At 36.5% G+C, this 17,289-nt stretch overlaps 1 protein-coding gene across 1 annotated transcript; it reads left to right on the top strand.

Annotated features, from left to right (window-relative positions):
• Positions 1-217: 217 nt before the first annotated feature.
• LOC136251682 (TNF receptor-associated factor 3-like) lies at positions 218-2,781 on the top strand. Its single transcript, XM_066044127.1, has 4 exons — positions 218-362; positions 415-466; positions 1,443-1,535; positions 1,598-2,781. The coding sequence occupies exons 1-4, from the start codon at positions 343-345 to the stop codon at positions 2,567-2,569; spliced, it is 1,137 nt and encodes a 378-aa protein (XP_065900199.1). The 5' UTR covers positions 218-342; the 3' UTR covers positions 2,570-2,781.
• The last annotated feature ends 14,508 nt before the right edge of the window (positions 2,782-17,289 follow it).

The raw sequence follows: 17,289 nt of genomic DNA, 5'->3' as shown, positions 1-17,289 counted from the left end.
TTTGCAGGTCTGCTGCCACCAGACAAAGAAGCCGAGAAAGCTGATACTTGGTGCGCAAAGTCCCACAGCCTTGATTTCTTTTGCCCTACAAAAATCCTGTTCACGTGATCATTTCGTTAAATAAAAGTGCCACGCCCTAAAAAGTCAAGAGGCCTATAAATACGAAACAGTATACCAGAATGAAAGTTTAATGTGAAGTTTGTAATGACCACTTGGCATGCAGTAACACAAACTCCGTTTGTCCATACACTGGATCAGCGATTACAATGTATTCATTGTGGCTTTTTACTAAATGGACCACTTCAGCTTCAGTGTGGGCATCGAATATGTACCCCGTGTGCTATGAAACTAAAGCAACAAAGGTAATAGTCAGTTTAAACAAGTGATATAGTTGATCTTGTGTATACTACGTAGCTCGCAAAAATTCTTCTGTGAAAAATGTCAAAGAAATGTTGATTTCACTGGGGTAAGCAGCTAGCTAATAAAATGAATGTAAATAACTGGGTGCATTGTTTAGTTAGTCTCGCGCAGCCAGACCCTTTTTCTTTCTTTTGTGTAAAGAAAAGGGACTGGTGAACATATAGTAGTATAGCTACAGCAGATTGCATTTCCGTTTAAAAATTCCGTACCACACGCGTGCATGCGCACACAAGATTGAAAAATTTTAATTATTTCACTGAACAAGTTAGTGACGTCTGGGACTATGATTTCCAGTTTGTAAAAGTAGCTCCGTGAAAGATTGCATTTGAAAACGTGTGTATTAAAGCAGCGCATGCGCCACGCAATTTTAAAATGGAAAATGCAATCTGCAAAGCCGTTGGCCTATTCCGAGATTGTGGGGATTCTAATGCGCAGCTTCTGGATTGCTTGTGGGTGCAAATGGCCTGTTTTGCTAACTGTTGCATCATTTGCGTCCTGTTACCATAGATATAAAGCGTGATCTGCTGATCTTTGCATCATGTGCGTTCTATTACCATAGTTACTTCTTTTATACTGCGGTTCTAAGAGACCTTGCGCGACAACAAAACAAGTGAAAATCACGTGCATAAGATTTCGTCCAACCAAATCAATTCATTTTTGAAGTTCAAACTATAATTATCGCACGTGACATTTTGTTGTCGCGCAAGGTCTCTTACAACCGCAGTATCTATGGCAACAGGACGCAAATGACTTCTTTTATATCTATGGCAACAGGACGCAACTGACGCAACGGTTAGCAAAACACGTCATTCGTAAACCCACGAGCAATCCGGAAGCTGCGCTGTCTCGGGATGGGCCAACCACGATGTTCACCAGACCCTGTTATTTCCTCGCCTCTACACAAAAGAAAGAAAAGGGTCTGGCTACGCGAGACTAGCTATGCATTGTCTCTGAAATGTATGCTTCTTAGAGCACTTAATGCTGATAGGTTTGTAGCCATTGAAACCATCTTTTTTTTACAGTACTTCCATGATAAGGCAATAGCCAGGGAAATTGATTCTAACATAGTCACCTGTCCTCACTGCAGCTGGACTGGAGAGTATCGACATTACCAGGTAGCAAATTCTAACATTGCATACATCAAGTGTTTGACTAGCTATATATGCTGTATTTGCAGAAACATCTGAAGGAAGGGTGCCATCTAGTCAAAGTATCACATCCCAATGAAGGTTGTAGTGAAGAGATTACAAAATTGCAACTTGATTATAACATAGAATGTTCTTTTGGTTTTTTGGGCTGTCGTTTTAAGGACAGGAATGATAAAGAATTGGCAAGGCACATGGATAAATACCAGAAGGATCATATTCTCCTAGTTTGTAAATATCTATCTTCCCAAAAGTCTCAATCCCCTCATTCGCTCCAAAAGCCAAATGGCATCACTAGTATCAGTAGTCTTAATAGTTTGGAAGCTATGGAAAAATTAATGCATTCAGAAATTGGCAAACTAAATGAAAAGGTAGACAGCAATAACTACAAAGAACATGTTTTGCAAATCAATGAAGTTCAAAGCAAGCAAAAAGACATTACATTCAGACTAACAGGAGTTGAAGATCTACTAGCCACCCTGCAAACAAGCATCAATGAGATCAATCATACTTATGAGGAAATATCTCTCACCTTACAAACACTTCAAGCTACTTCATATGATGGTCACTACATATGGAAGATACCAGATATCACCAGACGTAGGAGGGATGCTCTACTAGGAAAGACTGTCAGTTTATATTCAGCACCATTTTACACCAGCAGGTTTGGGTACAGGCTGTGTCTACGTGTGTATTTAGATGGTGATGGTAGTGGCAAGGGACGTTACATATCTTACTTCCTTACCATCATGAAGGGAGAATATGATGCTTTACTAGAATGGCCATTTCAGCATATGGTGACAATGACATTAGTGAACCAGAAAGGCAACAACAATATTGTACAGTCATTCAGACCCAATCCAACCAGTACTAGTTTTCATCAACCAAAATCAGACATGAATGTGGCATCTGGTTGTCCTAAATTTGCTCCACTATCAATACTGGATAATCCTGAATTTGTTGTTGATGATGTGGCATTCTTCAAGTGTGATATTAAACTATGACAGCTGCACTCTTATATTTATTATTTGGAAATGCACATACATATATTATATAGCTAAGTAAAATTCATCAATAAAGAATCATTGCAGTATTATGTTATACCCAAAGCCATGTATACATGTGATATGTGCTCAATGAATGGAAGAAAGATTTACTTAGCTATGTATTTATACTAGTTTTTCATACAGTTTTATTTTTATATGTACACTTAAAGAAGTTATTATTATGATTGTCATTGGAAAGCCACAGCAGACATCTACATGACTCTCTTACTGATGAATCCCTAAACTCAATAGTAAAAGGCTTTCAACATTTAGTTTTGATTATAACTATGTGGGTGAATGCATAGCATTGAAGGGGCAAGCCTACTTTATAGCAATCTGTAGCCTTATTGTATGTTTCCTTGCAAGGATATGTACATGATGTCTTATTCAGTACTGACAGTTTATAGACATTCGTTTGCAACCATAACAGGAAGCCAATATAGCTCATTTAGCTAATTTGAGAGTTTGGCACAAAATTACTGAGTAACAGTATATTTTGAGCATATCAAAACACAGGAACATGTATGATATACAAATACTGTATAAATGTTATGTACCAGTAAGTATATCAGGTTACATGTACCAGTGTATGCTATATGCATATGTATAAGTGCTAGATATAAGCACTAAGCACTAAGCACTATAGAGCCTTCATGTAGTTTGTATGGTTAACACTTAGATGGCATAGTGGTTGTGATGCATATTAATGATTGCACTTAGGTGTAATGTGAGTTACAGTTAACAGTTGTAATGTTTGGTCTATGTACATGATAATAGCCTTTATCCCTTATAAGGGAGATGAAATTAGGATACATTCAAACAATCAAGCAAGCAACATGAATCTATCACAGTTATCCTCACATACGATGGGGTTTGCTAAGGTTCACCCCAATAACAATAGACACAGCTACCTTTTAGTGTAGCTAATTGTAATTTGATCTGTGATCACACTATAAGCACAGTTTTAACATGTGTTACATGGGTCAAAAAGTATCTTTAGCAAAATAATAGAAAGATGAAGTATGACACTAAAAACCATGCACTAGTTAGCTGGTTACTATAACTACAACTATTAAATGAAAAAATGCAGCTCTAACTAGTTATTCACTGCATTCCAAATGATGTTGTTTGGGAATAGTAATGGAAAATTATTTTGAATTGTATTGTCATAAGGTAACTGATTGATTGCTGCCAAGCCAACCTAGAAATTATTTCAAGTTATCTATGGTGTCCAACAAAGCACAGTCTTGGGGCATATTCTATTCTCATTTTCGGAGTCATTATTACTAAACACTGAACCTTCCAGACAACTTGGAGTCTCTCCAGTCAGATTCTACGTCAATGTTGACTATCTTGTATTGACCGCCTACTTCCACAGAGGACACCACCATCATAGTTCTACAGTGTAATCTCACATGCCTTAGTGATTGGGAAAAGTTATAGCAAATGAAATTTGGTATATCTAACTGCTATATTGTTCATGTGGGTTGGCAGAAGCCATCAATCAAGTGTCTATCATACGAACATAAAAACTGTTTTCTAAAGTCAGTTGATGAATAACATAGTTAACTCAAAATTGACCCACACTTTATGTATTACCAAGAAAACGAATCTCTTGGTTTCCTTTGACAAAGTCTATCAGTAGCCTCTCAATCTGTGATATGTATGCCCCTAAACTAGAATTTGCTCCTACAGTCAGTATATGGAGCCAGAAAGATATCCAAATGGTTGAAATGGTTCAGCACCATGCTGCATGATTTGTCACTAATGCATATAACCCCATTGTCACCACAGTTGTATCAACTCAGATAGGAAAATCTTCAAGAACAATGATCTAAGGGATTGTGTCATTCTTGTTTATAGAATTGTTAAAGATTAATCAATTATGTATAACATCCAATCATCAGATAACCTTTAGTACCCCACAGTGATAAAAGGAGAAAAAAATACAGGTTGTCAGACGAGGCTATGAGACCACAAGTCACATGGTCACATGCATGCAGTTTACATTGCCATGTCATACTATAATTGTAGCTATGCACAATTTAACCAAAATGTGTGGAAAGCATGCATGCTAATTGAATAAAGATACAATAAAATAATATAGAACTACAGGGACGTATATACAATTCTGAGGGTCTACCAGTGTCCTTTACTAGTAGCCCAACCAAATGACCAGGCTGGCTGGCAAGACTTGATTTACTATCACTGTGGCAAGGGTTCTGATCCATTCCATTGTATATAATATATACGTGCGTTCTTTCAGCTAGAAAGCCTGGAGTTCATGATAGCTCTGTGTATGCTGTATATAGCTACAAACATTTTTGCACATACATGGCCACCACCACTATATAACTACTATGTGTTAAATTTAGTCAACATCCACATGAGTACTGGAGTAGGGGTGATTCTAGAAGGATTGTATGTGAATTTATTCACTGAATATCATTTCACTATTTATGCAAGTCTTGTAGCCAGACTGATAGCTATTTGTTGGAACTACTTAATGAAGACAACTACAGTACCATATTGCCAGCTGCAGTTATGGTTCAAAAACATACGTACTATGCATGTATCCACAATTTACGCTGTAACAATTTGCATATTTTAAGCTTTTATGTAAATGTATGTGGTATGTGGAATCAGTTTACGTGGACACTTAAAATGAACACAACTGCATGTTAAATACACAACTCAGGATTCACTGTATAACGATATACATAGTGTGCTGCTATAATGTACTGATTTCGTATGTGTGAAGTAGTGTTGTTCCAGTTCTCAGTACTGGAACTAAAATAATTCCAGTTCCAGCCATTTTTATTCCTAGAACTAGAGCTGGAACCGGAACAATAACTTTGCTTTCCTCAAAGTTGGAACTAGAATCAGAACTATAAGGAAATTTAATCAAGTACTGGAACTAATACTGGAACTGGAATTGATTGTTACCATACAGCTTTTGCCAATGAGATTTACGTTCTTACAAGACCAGAATTTATCTGCTGACAAAACCACACAATGTTGTATATAACTCCATAAAAGCTGTACATATTAAACCATGTGTGTGTCAGTGTGCTAAAACACTGTTTGAAACAACTGATCAGCTATAATATTAGAAGAGAATGCCAAATGTGATGCTGGCTTCACATTGTCATGTCTGGTTCAGTGTTTGATAATTACGTAGCTACAGGTGTTTTAGTACCATGTTAGTGTTATGGTTGTTTGTGTAATAACACTGATAACTACACTGTATCAACTGCATATATGAAACAATTAAACCTGGCAAGAGGCTAGACTAGCATATATACGTAACTTAATAGTGAGTGTCCATAATTCATTATTGGTTTTTGGCAATACTTAAGTTAAAATAAGTGAACAATTATTCTAAATCTCATGATTACTGAACTGGAACTAGAATTGTAATTCTAAAGATTATGGTTCCATAACTGGAACTAGAACTGTAATTCTAAAGGTTATGGTTCCAGAACTGAAACTAGAACTTCTTTAATTCTAAAGGTTAGGTTCCAGAACTGGAACTAGAACTGTAATTTTAAAGATTATAGTTCCAAAACTGGAACTAAAACTATAATAACTAGCTGATACTGGAACAACACATTATTGACTAACTAGATCGTTATAATTCCATTGGCTGTCTGCCTTGGCTGTTATATAAAGCAACAGTGTGTGTGTGTGTGTGAGTGTGTGTGTGTATGTGTGTAAAGTTCCTGTTTAGCTATTTATAAAATAATCTAATAAAGCAATCACTTTACACTTTGATTGACAGCTTATGGTTGTGCAAGCTTATGTAACAAAAATTCTTTTGAACATAGAATGTTTTGTAGCTTTGTAAACTCTTACGAAAGTTTAATATTTTAGCTGTAAATGACATTGTAGCTAAAACTACCAATGCTAATAATAGTAATAATAATAGCTATTGCAATTACAATGGTATATCTTCTACATATATGTAGTATATAGCTAAACAATAACAGCTAATGCTAGTAGTTTTTTGAGTACTAATTAGGAAATTGGGTTAGCTAATTATATGAAAAATAATTATGTTGCATAATTTTCAACTTTGTGAGGCAGGATATTTGCACAATGGTAAGGTAACATTGTAGATTAGAGGTCAAGAAGAAGAGGTTATATTTCAACTTATTTTCCTTTGAGCTTTGAAGATAATCTTTTGGATGTTCTATTAGAGCAGTTAACTGTTATATTAGGAGTTTTTTATTTTCATGTTTTTAATTCTCACTCCAAAAATAATTCACTGATTCTCTCATTGATTATTACAAGAGCTTAGCTTTTCCTCTTGCTCTTATACAGTTATATTCAACTGTAGCTTCCTACCATTATTATAGTAAAAATTGAGAGAGAGGTGCTAAAGCCACCCCCCCCCCCCTCCCTAAAGGAGCCTCTTATAGTTTTGTCTAAAATGCCAATGCACGTTATCCTACAGATGCAAAGAAGATGTTTAATTATATTAGTTACCTCCTCGAGATCACATAATTTTTATGCAATCGGATAGCTGAAAGACACAATTTGTAATTGAAACACCTATGCTGATTTTTCTCACACAAAAATACAAATAATATAACTCCATGCTACCTCCTACTGACCTACCTACACCTGCATTGAGTAGAATTTCAATACACAGTACAGTTGTGAATTAAGAGGCTGTGAAATTTTTATTTAAATATTGACTAACATTGACATTCTATATATTTAATCAGTGTAGCTGTGGTGATGACTGCTAAAAGCACTGGTATTTGTATACTGCAAATGATTCATAGTATACAAAAATACAAAATTAATGCAATTGTTATTGACCTGTCTGGTATGAGTTTGCTGTAGTATATGATGGATAAAAGATCTAGTTGCATTGAAGTCTTGGAAATTGTTGTCATTATGTCATGGGAATTATACACCATGTATGCATCATATACATATTAGATTTCAGAACATAACTTGTGCTACTAGTACGTAGCTGTAAAAAAGCTGATCATATCTCAACCAAAGTCACCATTTTATTGTACATATAGCACACATATATTATATCATATTTCCCAATGTTCAGTTTCAAGCCAGATTGCAGTAAAATTTCTACTCCATAAACTAAACTATGTAGATTATAGAATTATTGTCACAGCTGTATTGTGACATATCTATGATACAACAGTAGTAGTAACTATAACACATATGCAATTTCTATTATGTAAAACCACCAGCAGTTTTTGTTCCCGGTCATGCAATAATTATTCAGTTTATATCATGCACACTAGAGCACATTGCAAACCAGTTTGCATGCAATTGGCAATTGCTATGTCACAATGTGAAGTGGGCTGAAACAAACAAATTTTGTCACAATACTCTAATAGAGCAGTCAAATTTATATACTGTACGTAGTCAGGTATGTAATGACTATAACCAGCTAAGATTTAGACCTTTTATAAATGTTCTGTGTAGTACATCAATAAACAAACACCAAACATTTGAAGCACAGATTTACATAAACCCTGAGATTTGTAAGTATATGTTTGAAGCATACGGGTGTTATTTTGGTGGCAGTCTTAGGGCATGCTTCCATCAGATTTGATCCTGAGATTGTATTTTGACTACTTTGACTATTATAGTGACTAAATTACAGTGTAGGTAGCCATGTTACTTACAGTTTTGAGACATAAAAAATGTGACTGTTCTATTCGAGTAGTTGGCTGTTAAATTAGAATATCTAAATTTTTATGACATGATCTGGTTCCTTTGATTCCACCTCCAATGAATTAACTAACCATATTTCACTTCCAAACAGGTTTTACAACAAACATTCTGTATGCAGTGTCAACTTTTGTGTTATAGTTGATTGCATGGTATGTTGGAAACAAACATTCTGTATGCAGTGTCAACTTTTGTGTTATAGTTGATTGCATGGTATGTTGGAAACCATATGCAGTGGATAAGTGTTCCTACCATCACTAAAGATCTAGCTAAATTTGGTAATATTATATGCCACTAGCAATAAGTGAAAGATCAGTGGGGTGGAATTCGCTTTTGACTATATACATATACAGTAATATTTTAGAAATATTTTAATCTGTCAGGTCTGCAACAAACACATATTCTGTTGTGGCTCCACCCCCATCAAATTTGCACAAGTTAACCAGTCATTTGTAGCTATTAAAATGATACAAATTAATGGGAGAAGGGAGGGTATACAGTTTACAAGTCTTGTACTTTATTTTTGTAGACAACTCCAGAAATTGTGATGTTTCAAATCCTGATGCCATACTCCCAGCTAGTTGCATAGCATTATGTTGAAAGTAAGGAATGTATACCTTAGTGTGAGAAATACACTGCATGCCAATCTAAGAGGGTCTGGGAGCAGGAGAAGTTAAATACCTTTGAAGTTGAACTTGAGAACGTTATCAAATACTTATAATTTGTTATATATAATTGGCTGATAATAACTTGGGAAATTAGCAACAGAGTTAGATGTGAATATACAATTATTATGTAAAACATTATTTGTTTCAACTTTTAATCACAAACTAAAATGCTTGCGCTTAGCTACTAGTCTGCATCGAAGTTTATATACTAAATGGCTGTTGGGTGTTTCACCAAATAATTTTGAACATAATGGGCTAGCAGAAGTATTGCATGAGCATTGTGCCAACATGACATAAAATTTAGCTGATGTCTTTGATGATGCCGCCTTTGCTGAGATTGATTTCACTGTGTGCATGCTCAAAGAAAGGAAATCATAGATTCACCAGATATTATCCTTCTCTTAAAAATAATGAGTAATTTTATTACCGTTTCTTGTATGCATCACACAGTAACAATATTGAAATACTCTAATAGAGCAGTCACTACTCTAATAGAGCAGTCACTACTCTGATACACCAATGTATGTGATAATATAATATTGCAGTCTACTTTTCAAGTAGAGTTTTGCATAATAAGTGGCTTGGTTTGTGAGCATTGCTCATAAACATAATAGGCTATTTGAATTGGTTCAAGCAGTTACTTTTAGAAGGCATTTGGTGGGATACAGCTGTATATGAATAGGTAACTTTATAGGCTAAGTATTATTTGCTAGTTATGTGCGTAAAACTGCATGATTATCAGTGAGCTATATACAGCTATATCATACATTGTGTAATTTGTGTTATAGAATCACACAAAGGAGAAGTGAAAGGTATTGTGTCCTAATAAAGGTTGTCATGAGGAGACCACAAGATCACAACTTGATGATCACTTACAACAGTGTCAGTATAGAAGACAATCATGTCAATGGAGGTTCCTTATGATCAACAGAAGGTATTGACATTATTTTTAAATTAATACTGTGTATATACTTTATGATTGACCATTTGTAAGAGGAGCATGAGAAAGAGTGTTCTTACATTCTGATTAAGTGTACTAATGGATGTAATTCAGGGGTGGTTTTAGGGAGGTTTCTGGGGTTTCCAGTGACCCCCTCTGAAATAGCGCATGCTCCTACGATTTGCTAATTGTCTGGGTGATAAAATTACAGAGAGTTATACATACTGTATTATATTATGGCTCTATTTCAATTGGCAAAACTTCATACTTTTACCTCTGAAATCACCTTCATAGCATTTGTGACCCTTTTTTTTTGTCTTCAACTTGCAGTTAGGCTGAAGTTGCAATTCCAGAGAACCAGAAACCCCCTCTGAAAATTTCTAGATCCGCCCCTGAGTAATGTCACCATTCCCAAGAGAGAAGTGAGTTATTTACACAGAATGCATGTTCCCACAGTATTTCTATGCATTATATACCAGTTAATTGAGTCATAAATATATGTTCACATTAATCTTAGTCACCATTCTGATCCAGGCTAGATAGAATGCCTTTGCCACCACCAGCTATCAAGTGCCAACAGTTGGGGGTAACCACTAATGATGTGCTGGGTGGCAGCATTGAACCTACCCTCGGAATGCACCATATAGTAAGTAATGTTCAAAGGGTTTGTATTTTCAGATATAAGAGGCTCCTCTCTTTGAAAATGAACTCCCAAGATCTGCATGTTGTTCTTTAAAAATAAACTCACACAATAAAAAGAGTAACTGCCTTCATGTGATCACACATTTTTGGTATACACACGTCATCGCTCATGTTTTAGCCCAGTCTTCTCTTCAGTGCACAGTGATGGTAATTATAGTCAGTTGCTGGCAAACATACATTCATATATTTTGTGACACCAATTTCAGTTTCTTTGAAATCCACTGGAAATACATAATGAACACAAACTTTGCATAGTTCCTGATGGTATTTATTGTTCACTTCAATAGCCTGTAAAATAATTGAAATGTTATTACCTCTGCCAACATCCTATTTAATGAGTGATGGCCAAGGAGAAAGTAATTAAGGGAACGTAAGACCTCATACCTACAAGTTAACTTACAGAAACATGAATTATAGTAAAAATATGTGACGTTGTTTTATTATCATGCTTTAATACAAATGGTTGTAATATACTAGTCATAACACAGTTACAAGGGATATGGCAAAAATATGCACACAACTCCTGAGAGTACACTAGCTTAGTTCATATGTAAGGTGTGAATTTAAGACAGAGTTTGCGAGACAGTATATGGATCTCCCATGTACACAAAATCTAAACCAACTTACTTTTCAACAGTAAAAGTTTTCTTTGGTTTACGGTTTGTACGGTACATCTTCAACTATACTATGCACGTAGTAGTAGAATGCAACTGATGATTTGTATTAATTTCATCCACTTTTGCTGGCCTTCTATTCAGGGTTAGAAATAAAAATGATGCCTGTAGAATAGTTGTATTGGAAAAAATAAAGGTGGTAAACATTTAACATATATTCAGAGGAAAACTTTGATTATAGATAATTATCACTAAACCATGGATCTAGAAATGAGCGCAGGTTTTGCATCATTATAGATGGATCAATACATTCTCTCAGTGTTGTCAGCAAGAAACATATATAGCTAACAGTTAATTTTAGATAAGCTCTTCCGGTCCAATAATGGATTACAAAGAGCTTTTAATGTCATCAGAACATACAGCAGTAAGCATACCAGTCATTTGGTGAGCTGTGCACAGGAAGAGACTTAGGTTAGTAACACATCGTCTAAAGTGGTTCTAAGGTCATCATCAAAATGGTAGCCATTCCCCAATGCCCATTATGAAAAAATTGGGTGTTGCAAGTTTGAATCTGAACTGAAGGTAATTTAAGTCATACTTTTTAGCAATTGCAAAGAATGCACATAGTATCATTATGATAGTGATTATCTAATCCAAAACAGCCAAGCTGTAAAAAAAGTGTGCGGCCCTCAAAAAGGCTATGGTGACAGAAGATGTGAAATCCAAGGTGGCAGCCAAGAAATGGCTGTGATGGTAAGTTAATGGTAAAAATTTTAATAACAACAATTCAGGTGAATTTGGTACCGCTTGGTCTTGGCACAAAATTCACCTGAATTGTCGTTATTAAAATTTTTACCATTAACCTACCATCACAACCATTTCTTGGCCGCCACCTTGAATTTCACATCTTTTTTCACCATATTTTTTTGAGGGCCGCACACTTTTTTTACAGCTTGGCTGTTTTGGATTAGATTTCACGTCTTTTTGTATTTGTATACCCCAAACCGGCCTATGGCCGGCTTTGGGGCTTTTTTAACCTATCTTTTTTCTTTACCACAGGAAGAAGAAAAGATGAAGCAGATTTTAAATACCTTAAATATTTCTGAATTTATCAGTAAATGTACAAATTATATATATAATACATATATTTATTACAGAACTCTCTGCATGGTGGTTTCTTTGTAACGTAACACTCTACAAGGTAACTTCTTCTAGCTGATCTCTCTACAAGGTGAATTGTTTGCAGCAGAACTATCTACAAGGTAACTCTTCTTCTAGCTGATCTCTCTACAGGGTGATTTGTTTGTAGCTGAACTATCTACAAGGTAACTTCTTCTAGTAGCTGATCTCTCTACAGGGTGATTTGTTTGTAGCTGAATTCTGTACAGGTGATTTGTTTGCAGCTGAGGTCTTTACAGAATGATTTGTTTGTAGCTGAATTCTGTACAGGTGAATTGTTTGCAGCTGAACTCTTTACAGAATGGTTTCTTTGTAGCTGAACTCTCTACAAGGTAACTTCTTCTAGCTGATCTTTCTACTGGGCGATTTGTTTGTAACTGAATTTTCTACAGGCTGATTTGTTTGCAGCTGAACTCTCTACATGGTGGTTTCTTTGTAGCTGAACTCTCTACAAGGTGAATTCTTCTAGCTGATTTCTCTACAGGGTAATTTGTTGAAGTCTGTACAAGGTACGTTTTGGTGATCTCACTGCAGGTTGATTTGTTTGTAACTGAACTCACCAAAGGGTGATTTGCTTGTAGCTGAACCCCTTACATTGTGTCTAGTTTCTAGCTACTAGCTGATCTCTCTACAGGGTGATTTGTTTGTAGCCGATCTCTCTACAAGATAATTTGTTTGTAGCTGATCTCTCTGCAGGTTGATTTGTTTGTAGCTGAACTCTCTACAGGGTGATTTGTTTCTAGCTGATCTCTGTACAGGGTAATTTGTTTGTAGCTGAACTCTCTATAAGGTGATTTGTTTGTAGCTGATCTCTCTGCAGGTTGATTTGTTTGTAGCTGAACTCTCTACAGGGTGATTTTTTTGTAGCCAATCTCTCTACAAGGTGATTTGTTTCTAGCTGAACTCTCTATAAGGTGATTTGTTTCTAGCTGATCTCTCTGCAGGTTGATTTGTTTGTAGCTGAACTCTCTACAGGGTGATTTGTTTGTAGTTGATCTCTTTCCAAGGTGATTTGTTTGTAGCTGAACTCTCTATAAGGTGATCTGTTTGTAGCTGATCTCTCTGCATGTTGATTTGTTTGTAGCTGAACTCTCTACAGGGTGATTTGTTTGTAGCTGATCTCTCTACAGGGTAATTTGTTTGTAGCTGAACTCTCTATAAGGTGATTTGTTTGTAACTGACCTCTCTTCAGGGTGATTTGCTTCTAGCTGATCGCTCTACAGAGTGATTTGCTTGTAGTTGAATTCCTTACATTGTGTCTAGTTTCTATCTGATCTCTCTACAGGGTGATTTGTTTGTAGCTGATGTCTCTACAAGTTGATTTGTGTGTAGCTGATCTCTCTGCAGGTTGATGTGTTTGTAGCTGATCTCTCTACAGGGTTATTTGTTTGTAGCTGAACTCTCTATGAGGTGATTTGTTTGTAGCTGATCTCTCTGCAGGTTGATTTGTTTTAGGTGAATTCTCTACAGGGTGACTTGTTTCTAGCTTTATCTCTCTACAGGTTGATTTGTGTGTAACTGATCTCTCTACAAGCTGATTTGTTTGTAGCTGATCTCTCTGCAGGTTGATTTGTTTGTAGCTGATCTCTCTACAAGTTGATTTGTTTGTTGCTGATCGCTCTAAAAGTTAATGTGTTTGTAGCTGAACTCTCTGCATAGTGTTTTGTTTGTAGCTGATCTCTCTACAGGGTAATTAGTTTGTAGCTGAACTCTCCCCACAGTGACTTGTGTGTAGCTGAATTCTCTAGAGAGTGACTTAATTGTAGGTGAACTCTCTACAGGGTACATGACTTGTTTATAGCTGAACTCTCTTCAGTGTGACTTGTAATGCTCTGAATCTCTACAGTGATATATTTGTAGCTTAACTCTCCACAGGGTGACTTGCTTCTTGCTGAACTGTCTATAAGATTAACTGTTTGCAGCTGAACTCCCTACAGAATAACTTGCAATGTAATAGAATTCTATAATGAAGTAAATAAATTAACTGAATGTTCTATTAGGGTGACTGTTCTATTAGGGTATCTCGATCTCGCATAAGTTGGCTTTCGAATCATAACTCAGTGGTTTGTAATCCAATTCTTCTATACTACTGCAAGGACTTTCTATGAAGATTATTCCAGGTATACACCGATTTTCAGCTCATTGCTTTAAGCGGTTTGTTTAGTAGGCATAAAAACTAATACTTTTTTATTCATAAACAGGTTGGGTTTTGTGTCATATCATGTTAATCAAATTGTAATGAAAGCTAACAGGGTATTGGGAATTATTAAACGTACCTTAGCCTCCAGGGATGGCGAATTTTTTTTGGGCCCACTTTGACTTAAAAAAATTTTCACATTTTGTGAACTTACCGTTTTTGTTTGTTTTACGGAAAGTCAAATTGGTTTACCAGATCTCGGACCAGATTGAATCTCGGGTTGAATATGGCACATCAAAATCTATTCCTCAAGCAATGTTTTGAACTCTAGATAGATAGATAGATAGATTATCCATTTTTGTCAAAAGACAAGGGTACACAAAAGGCTAAGCCTGTAAACGTGCTCCCCTTCACAAAAAGCACATACAAAACAACACACACACACATGTACGCTGAATAAAAAACAAACAAAAAAAAAACAAAAAAAACCACTAAACAGATGTATTAAAAGCTTATACAAAACTGAAGACATATAGTTGATGCTACACCAAAAGAAATCAACGAAGAGCAGAGTGAAAAGCAACACGATTCGACAGTTGAAGAATACTGTGAGGTATTGAGTTCCACAGAAAAGGAGTGTTGACAAAGAAATAGTGACGATAAGGGTTGATGGTTGATGAGGGAATGGAAAGTGATTGAGGGTGAGATCTTGTGTTTGTAAAAGAAAATTGGAAATACTTGTTAAATGGGATTGAAATTCGATTGTGTAAAATATCATGAGCTAGGCTAATAGAACTGAAGGATCTCCTAGAGTGGAGGGTAGGCCACTTAAGCTGATGCAAACATGAGTCAGAGGATTTAGTCCAGTTTCTAGTAGCAGAATTCCACCTGCTACCACAGACCCAGCGTGCAGCACGTCTTTGAATTGTTTCCAGCTGCGAAATATCTTTAGAAGAATGAACACACCAAACTGGAGAGGCATATTCAAGGATTGGCCTGACCAAACATTTATATGCTACTGCTTTAACATGTGATGGACACGAAAACAAAGTGTGTCGTAGGTAATTAAGTGAACGAGTTGCCTTAGCTGTCAGATGTCGAACATGATGGTCCCACATAAGGTGGGAGTTGATGAATACTCCAAGGTAGCGTACCACTGGCTTCAATGGAATGGTTTGGCCAGCTAGGGTATAGTCATGTGTAAGAGGATGATGCTTATACGAAATACAAAGATATTCACACTTGACTGGATTCAGGTTCAACTGCCACAGTTGGCACCATTCATAGATTGAAGTTAGATCTTCTTGAAGAAGAGACTGGTCATGAGGAGATATAATTTCTCTGTAAAGTGCAATATCATCAACAAAAAGTTTGATGGTGCTGTGATGGATAACTTTGTTCAACTCATCAACATAAAGTAAAAACAAGAGGGGTCCAAGGACAGAGCCTTGCGGTACCCCTGATCTTACAGGAAGCCAGTCAGAGAGACAACCGTTGACTACAACTCTTTGGTAGCGCTTAGTTAAAAAGAAGTTAAGCCACGATAAAAGGTTTCCATGTATGCCAAGGCTTTCAAGTCTAAGCAGTAGACGACAGTGGGGAACTGAGTCAAATGCTTTAGCTAGGTCTAGCAGCAAACAATGAACAGAGTTGCGTCTTTCAAGAATTGAAGCCCAATCATTAACAGATGAGAGAAGAAGAGAAACAGTGGAATGTTTATTTCGAAAGCCATGTTGTGCTTCACTGATTAGATTTTTGCTCTCTGGGGCTGTTATAAGTTGACGATAAATAATTCTTTCCATCACTTTCACTATGATAGAGGTGAGACTGATTGGCCGATAGTTAGAGGACAGATGTTTATCACCTTTTTATGTACCGGAACAATATTAGCGGTGATCCAATCCCTGGGCAGGGAACCAGAATTAATTGAAAGCTGGAAAATTCTTGATAGAGGAGTGCAAATAAAATCAGCAGTAACTTTTATCAATTGTGCTCTACAGACAACTACGTAGGTGAACATTTCCCTCCTCATGATCAACAAGACATGTTTTCACACCGGCAACCATGACGACTGTGACAAGATCGATTGAAGCCTGAATGACTAAAGCTGGGAATGAAGGCTACTACTCGTGAGGTAGTGAGCACTGTGAAGCTGATGTACATGGTGTGACAATTAAAACTGCTTTGAGATTGCACGATTGAATATCTCAGTTTAGTGGATGTCAGTCATTGTATCCAGCTACTCAGTAGTTGGTATTCTGGATTCAGGGGGAGCCCATTAGAGCAGTTTGTGCTCTAATTGGACACCTCTACATAGCCGTACTATAGTGAAACTGCTCTAATCAGACACCTCTGTAATCCAGACTACTTCTATAGTTTGACACTGTTTGTTGCATCAGCCATGTAATAGAGGACTTGCACGTGTGAAGCAACGGTTGCTAGGTGGACATGTTTCGGGACAACTTTCTATGGTGCATATTGGGTCAGAATGAAGGTAACGAGATTTATTCACTAAGTGCTGGGTATAGTGGCACTGGGAGGTGGGGCTGGTTTCAAAATATGAAGATCTTATCATTGGCTTTGTGAAATAGGTGGCTAATTAAATTTTGATACATTACTCACCACTTCACCTTTTTTAATGAGCTGGGTGGTATTTACAATGCAGTTCAACACTGATTCGCTTCATTACAGCCTGTACCAAATCCTGAGAAAGCTCTTTTCAGCCA

The sequence above is a fragment of the Dysidea avara genome, chromosome 3, assembly GCF_963678975.1.
Source record: "Dysidea avara chromosome 3, odDysAvar1.4, whole genome shotgun sequence".
Taxonomy (NCBI): Eukaryota; Metazoa; Porifera; class Demospongiae; order Dictyoceratida; family Dysideidae; genus Dysidea; species Dysidea avara.
This window is presented reverse-complemented; position numbering and strand designations above follow the sequence as displayed.